The sequence below is a fragment of the Apaloderma vittatum genome, unplaced genomic scaffold, assembly GCF_000703405.1.
Source record: "Apaloderma vittatum isolate BGI_N311 unplaced genomic scaffold, ASM70340v1 scaffold9032, whole genome shotgun sequence".
NCBI lineage: Eukaryota > Metazoa > Chordata > Aves > Trogoniformes > Trogonidae > Apaloderma > Apaloderma vittatum.
In genome coordinates, this window is record NW_009705261.1 from 169639 (window position 1) to 177121 (window position 7483).

Genomic DNA, 7483 nt, shown 5'->3' on the forward strand with positions numbered 1-7483 from the left:
ACTCAGGAAATAGCTGTACCCTCCTCTGGTGTAGGATGGTCACTTCCACTCAATTTTTTTTTCCTCACAATTTTTTTCTAATTGGCTTCATGTTCCTTTTTTTTTTTTCTGGGACAGTGCAACTTCATTTCATCAGGTTCAGTCAAACTTTTGCTTTTTGTGCAACTGAACAAAGCTTCAGTGCTAAACATTCCAGCCAGTTCTGCTGCCATTGTTTTCTGGTGCTTGGTACTGAAACGCACAGCTAAATGCAGGATAGGAGCCTTTCCTGGTGTCATCCTGCAGAGATGAGGAACAAGGAACTCAAGGAGCTGCTGGATCAGCACCTTATGATGTTCTTTAATTAGACCATTTTGTTCCCCAACCTCTGAGGCCACAATATTAATTTAGAAGACTTTCCCGTTATCACAGGGTTTGTAAGAAGACTATGTGCAATTTATAAATCGCACACTGGAAAAAACACTCCCTCCGTGTGTGCATTTTTATCAAGTGTTCAGTTTCGATACCATTACTTTTTTAGAAAAGCACACATGACCCTTAATTATATTGTCAACAGATTCAGCAACAGCGTCTTCATGATGCTTTTCCCTCTGCACAAACCTTTTGTCAGTCTGAGACAGCTTCTGCTGTCTGCTCTGCACTCCCAAGAGCTAATTGTTGTCCTGCTGGTTTTACTACACTTAAGAACTATTGTTTTTACTTCCTATTAATTTATCTTTTCATCCATCAAATCAGGTTTGAATCTGCAGCCTGGTTTTTACCAGGAGGACGGTGGCCACTCCTGAAAGCGTGCCATAGCAAAACGCTCTCCCTGGGAGCACACAACTTCCCACTGACTGCTGTGCGGTGTTCAGGTGCTTAAATCTAGGCCAATTCTTTAGACATTTTGTTCCTCTGAGCCTGTTTGTCACTGAGACAAAATAGGTCCAGTGCGAGGGAGCTTGTGCTCCCCAGTCGGGCCCATCTACGCCCTTGCAGTAAGCACGTCCACGAGCCTGATATTTCACTAGAAAGAGCATCATCTGGTCTCCAGTGCTGACAGCGAAATTGGCCCTTTCTTCCCTCGTATGCAGTGATTTTGATCGCACCTGCGATGCTGTTCTCTGGCTAATCTGCTAGTTTCTCCTCTCTTTTCTTGTCCAAAGCTGCTCTCACGTACAAGTGCACAGGCGACCAGTGGACAGTGTACTGCAGGGTGATCCGGGAGAAGAACCTGTGCCAAGACATGCGGTGGTATCAGCGCTGTTGCCAGACTTGCAGAGACTTTTACGCAAACAAGATGCAGCAGAAGAGTTAATGAACCTGTGCTACTTCTTAGAGTATTACAGCTGTTTGTATGTAAATCACGGACTAGTAGGTCTGAGTACTGGAACTTCATGAGTTGCTACGATGTGGTGGATCCCAAAGTATACCTAATAAGACTTGAAATTAATTCTACAGACTGGATACCAAAGTAATCCACTCATCCACCTTAAAAAAAAAGAAACAAACAGAAAGAGTTATCTCAAGGAACCAATCATTTTATTGTATTTTGTCATCATTACATTTTTCATTAATGCTTTTTACTTTAATATATTAAATCACCAGCCACTGGATGGCTTGCTACCATTAAAGAAAAGGACAAGAGTTGCAAAGTGATTACATTGACTAAGGTTATGGGTACCTCCATGGAGGAGGGCCTCTGGCAAAATAATTCATCAAAGGTAGAGACATAACTTAATCTTTTAATCTTGGCTTTCATCTGATGTTTTCAATTCCCAGCAGCTATCCCACTGCAACTAATAGGGTCTGCTCTTCTTTCTAATTTCAAAAAGCAATCCTCTCTCTCTGCTCCCCAAAATAATATAGTTTCTTTTATGAAACCTAATTTTTCTCTGAGCTTAGTGAAATGGAAGCTTATTAACAGCAGTAGATAGGGGTTTTTTAAGGAAGAACCATTTATATGAGATAGAAGAAACCAGGAATCATTTCACCCATAGAGCTCACTGAGGGATTGCTTGACCTAATCTCTCTCCAGTTTTTAGAAGTCCATCAGATGATGAGACTGATTTGTTATTTTTTTTAAGAGGACCTTGAAACTGGATAGGCTTGTTACAGAAACAGGATTTGGAACAAGCTCTGTGTGAAGGATGGAGTGGGCAGCAGAGCAGGTGTTTCCTATCTCTTGGCTCTTGTGTACATCTGAGGTTATGTGGCCTTTTGAGTCAAAAGTAGTCAGACAAGACATTCAAAGTGTAATCTTGAGCTTGTTGAAGCCACAAGACTAAGACTTCCATTGCCTTCAGTAAGGGTTAGGATTTTACTCACTGTATTTTAATGCTTCCTCTTAGTTTCGTGGTGCTATCAGGTTTGGTGCTATCAGAGCACTTAGCAAGTGCTGTGTATGTGATACTCCCACGCCTCTGCACTTTAAACCAAACTCCTCTCTGAGATGTGAGACTTGAAACAGGAGCTCTACCCAGGGCAGAGTTTGTCCCCTCCATTAGTCCTACAGATCGATGTCTCCCTATCACATCTTGCTCCAACACGTATCATTTCCCTTGCCAGGGTCCAAGGCCAGTTGTGCAGCGGTTAAGTTACAGCCCACTCTTCATGATAGGAGCGGAGCCCTTTGGATGAATTGCAGCTTTGTACTCGCTCTAGAACTGCGTGTTACTGTTTTGTTCTTTGGAGGTGACTGCAGAGCTAAGCCCCAGCCCCTGGGCCGGTCTGGATTGCAGCTCATACCTGTCCTCAACTTGTCTCTGTTGCTGTTGTCTCCTTTTTTCAGTGCAAGGAGGGATAAAGACTCTTAGTACCTAGTGTATCTTTAAAGCAACTTTTTTTTTTCTCCTTATTACAATCTTTTCAATATCCAGGGCCTCACTGGAGTAACTCATTAGCATTTTATTAAGGGCTAAATTTTTCAGGCACAGGGAGCTAATGTTCATCAACAGACTAATACTGTGTGGGCTTCACATTCGCATCTGTGCTTGTTAGTACAAATGAGCGTGTGTGCACACAAGGGCTGGCCTGTATGCACAAAGGCACATTTGCACACGACTTTTTCTCAAGTGCCTGTCTCAAACAGATCTACTTTCCAATGATCCAGATGATTTTCTCTATCAGAGAAATGATTCCCACTTGTGTTTTGTTATGTTGGGTGTTCTTCTAGCATCTTATAGTCAGGATCAGACCTCCTCCTTCTGTTACTCCCACCCTGTCACCCAGACACAGAGGTTGTTTAACTACTTAGCAAGTCAGCAATGGGAAATGTTGCTGGTAGCAGTGTCAGGGAACATACAGGCAATAGCACAGGGATGTTCAGTTTGGCAGATTAATAGGCGGATGAACTGCTAAGAAGAAAGTTCCAAGAGATCATACAGAGCCCAAAGGACCAGATTCGTGTTGGTAGTTCACGGTGGCAGTTTTCCCCCTTGCCTGCTGTCATACCCTGAGGTGACACAGCCCTGCCTGCACAGCAGAGCTGTCCCTGCTGCCACCACAGTCACCTCATAGGGGTTTGGCTGAGATAAGTCCCCTTACACCTGCCCTTAGTTTGGAGTTTGCTGTGGTTTTTTCTTTTTAAAGGGCAGCATTTGCCCATGAAGTGGCCTGGCACAATAAAACGCCAACTCCTAGCTGATTGCTTTTGGCATTGTTAACACCCGGGTTGGGCAGCTGAAGGACTTGACATCAGGCTTCTCTGTTATCTTGGAAGAATAAGAGAGGCTTTTATTATTGATAGGAATCAAAAGCACTGGTAAATAGCAGGGGTCATTTTTCCTTCCGGTGCTGACCTGTCACTCTCTAGGCGAAAGGTGCATAGGAGAGGAATGATTTTAACCTTATGTTTTTCACTAATAATTCACTACTGGCCTCTGTCTAGAACAGGATATTAGGCTAGTTAGACCTGTGGCCTGTCCCAGTATGCAGGTCCTGGACTGCAAAGGACGTTTGAGTCCAAGTTCTGGGTCCTACCTAAGGAAACATGAATTAACAAGGAATTCTTCTGAATGTCTGAGCACTGAAAAAAACCACCTCTCTCACTCTCACAGCCCACGGATTAGCATGCATCAATCTTTTTTTTTTTTTTTAAATCAGAAACTAACATTAATTAAAAATTAACAGCTCCATTTTATTACATCCTCTTACCTCGTATGGTGACAACCTTCCCATGTTACAATAATGAGAAAAATAATAACAATAAAAAGGTTTAATTCTGTTCAATACTCCCTCACTTCTGTTTTGTATCATTTAAGAGGAGCTTTACTATGAATTTACAGCTATGTTCTGCCCTCGGTTACTACATACTAGTGAAGAGAAAGCTGTTTCAGTGTATCTTTGACAATACTTTCTTTAGCTGTTCGTAAGAGACTGACGCTCTTTTGATTACAGTGGTGGTATTTCCATATTGTAAACAATACTCTGTACTGTTACTAAAGTACTGTACATTTCTAGTTGCACAATTGTGTTACTGAGTGTAGATTCTCACTATCTCATGTATGGTGCTATTTTTTGTTGGTGGAAAAGAATCTTAGCAGTCGGTTATTGCTTGATATTTTATTATAATACAGGGATATATTCTCCATGGCAATAATATCATTTAAGTTTTTCATTACAGAGTGAAATGTATATATTTTTCCATTAGCTGATTTGCATATGTACTGTATCCATGGTAATTTTCTTTTTGGTGCTGGTTATAAATAGAAAAGGTAAAAGCTGTCAAACTGAATGGAAGCAGTTGTAAATGAAAACCAAAAAAAAAAAAAAAAAAGGAAAGAGGAACATTCCATTTTGAAAAAAAATGAGTATGTCGAATAATAAATTTATTTTTTCCATAACAACTTTAATAAGGTTTCTGAACTTGAAAAAAAATGCAAAGCAAACAAAATAGCTAGCATGAAAATTAAGAGAGAGGAGTGAGGCTGTAAGTAGCACATTACACATCTGTCTAATACGGGACTGGGACTGGGATTTGGTTTAGCCTAGGCCAACTTTTTGATAACTGTGGTAGGCGTCAAATTCATTTGTCGGTAACACTTTGACATCTCGGAGTTCCCGGTGTGCTAACAAATCGGGAAGTGATGGGTCTTGCCCAGGTCGGGTTGCAAAACAAAGCGCGGGGAACGTCAGTACCTGAGCGGTGCTGGGCAAGGGCTGCGGTCGATGGCACATCTGGACAAAGGGATCCCGGCTCGGTTTGGGGTATCGCTGTGTTCGCCTGAGCCAGCTGCAGGGAAGCTAAAGCTTACGCGTCGGGGGAAGGAGATTTTGCGAGTGCTTTTGAACAAGGCTGCTTTCGATGTATGTGGGAGCTGCGGTGAAGTGGCAGCTTGCTGGATGTTTCATGGTGCCTGCTCCACAGGCACAGCCTGACAATGGACACTGCTGGTGTGCGGAACTTTATACTGGAGCAGAACTATCCTGACTGTGGGAAAGGGATCTACGTAACCGAGCTGCGCACTTCCCTGGTGTGAAATAAACCAAATTACTTCAGTGCCAAGTGTTTCGGATGTCTTTGTTGTAGGCACTAACCAGAACCTTTGTGCTATTTAACTCCCCCTCAGCATGTCTTTTGCAGACAGCTGCACACAGATAAGCCTGTAGGATCCTCTCTCATCCTGTCTTACAAAGATGCCGTCATCTGTATCCCATTCCAGCTCAGTTCTTGTTAAAATGACACCTCTTGGAGATCGGAGCAGCACCTTTCTAAAGCAGCTTTAAAAACAAATCCAACTGTAGCTGATGTGGAAGTCCTCCTCCTAAAATCATTTCCAGGAATGGAGTTTCTATTTCTATTAAAAAGAGAGCTCGTTTACTGATCTCAGGCTGGCTTCTTGGTAAAGACACAGCACTGGTAGGCTTCCTAGTTTTCAGAGGTAGCCTTGGGAGAGAGACACCAGCCCAGCTGCCATCATACAGATGACTGTTAACAGCAGCAAAATCGTAGAAACTCCGTCCAAGTGTTGCTGTGTATTAACACATCATCGTGTTTGTGTGTTGCCTGGAGTCAACATATGATTGTGATTGTTGACCTGTTTAAACAATAAAACACAGCTATAAGCCCCTGGAAGCCAAAAGGCTTTACGTTAAGCTGGGATATGGCAATAGGTGGGAGGGGTGTAAGGAATGCTGTCATACATTTGGCTTGAAACTTACCTGGTATGTGCCAATATCTCTTCTATAAATCCAGTAGGTTTATATACTTAGTTTGTCTATTTTGCGTGTAGCAGTTTACCATTTTTTGTCTTATTCCTTATCCCCATCTTCTAACCAAGAAACTAGGTAATTTGAAGTCATTGTCCTTCCCTGTGAACTCAGCTGTCTTTTTAAGACATATCAGCTGAGATCATTAGAGGCAGGTGGGGTTAGACGGCTCTGATCTTCTGCCATATAAGTACCAGGAGGAAAGTAAAGTTTCTCCTCAGCTGCTTGGAGCTCAGTTCTGCTACCACCAACTCCACCTGCTTCCTTCACTCTCTTGCAAGTCTTGGTGTGCACGGCAGCCTTAGCTGTTTCTTGGTCCCTTGCAGCAAGCTGGTGGGACTCTGCTTTCCCTGGGAGGAAGTTTCTTACCAAAAAGCTCAATATGGATCACCTTACCCTGGCATCGCCCCCATGTGTGACGCAGAGTACCACTGTTTGAGGACCTTGCTTGTTGGTAGAGGGAAAACTGCATGTTCCTTTGTGCTTTCCCCAACACCACAGGGTCCGCTGGGAAAGATACGTTTTCTTCCTTTTCAAGAGTATCGGCACAAACACAAACTGCTGTGGAGTTCCAGGCAGAGAAGAACTGTGCTGGATGCGCTCATGTTCAGTGCACTCGCACTTCTGATGGTGTAAGAAAAGAAGCCGTGGTACCCTACGTGCTGGCAAGTTACTTGCCTCACTTTTTGGCCTCCTGCTCTATGAATATAGTGCACCCAGAAACAGGCAGGCTGTGAGATCTGCTTCTGGACAGCTTTTCTTTCTCAAGTACTTGGACCTGTGCTGAGTGCGTTGGATAATACTTCTCCGTACCACTGGTGCTCCAGCATCCTTCTGTTCATCTTGATTTGGAGGCGGGTCAATGCTCAAACACTGCTAACGCACAAAGACCTATTACAATTTTTGTGTGTATATTTTTTTGTCCTTTTATGACATCTCTGTCTTCACACTCTTCAGAACTGGGCCAATCTGCCTGGAGAGACAGACCTCCCAACAGCGTAACCGCCTTGGACAAGTAGAACTGAAGCGTCTTCACTTTGGATGGGAAGAACTGTGTGTTTATAAAAGGAGAGTTTGAACAAGGGAGCATATATGCAGAGAGGGACCTCAAAGTTCCCTTAGCAGTAGCTACCCAGAAGGTGATCGGAGAGTCTCCAAAGCTGACCTCCGTGTGTCTTGCATCTCCTCATCTCCTTTCATGGCGCTTTCATGTGACAGACCCCACGAAGAATGCCTAGAGGCTGCACTGTACAACATTTATTATTTTGTCAGAGCTGCCGTGTCTGCCAAATGG

At 43.3% G+C, this 7483-nt stretch overlaps 1 protein-coding gene across 1 annotated transcript in view; it reads left to right on the top strand.

Annotated features, from left to right (window-relative positions):
* ADAMTS17 (ADAM metallopeptidase with thrombospondin type 1 motif, 17) overlaps positions 1–1607 on the top strand; it is a 162329-nt gene extending 160722 nt beyond the window's left edge. The window contains exon 22 of the mRNA XM_009865321.1: positions 1146–1607. Within this exon, the coding sequence (XP_009863623.1) occupies positions 1146–1297 (152 nt within the window). The 3' untranslated portion in view covers positions 1298–1607. The remainder of the gene's footprint in view (positions 1–1145) is intronic.
* The last annotated feature ends 5876 nt before the right edge of the window (positions 1608–7483 follow it).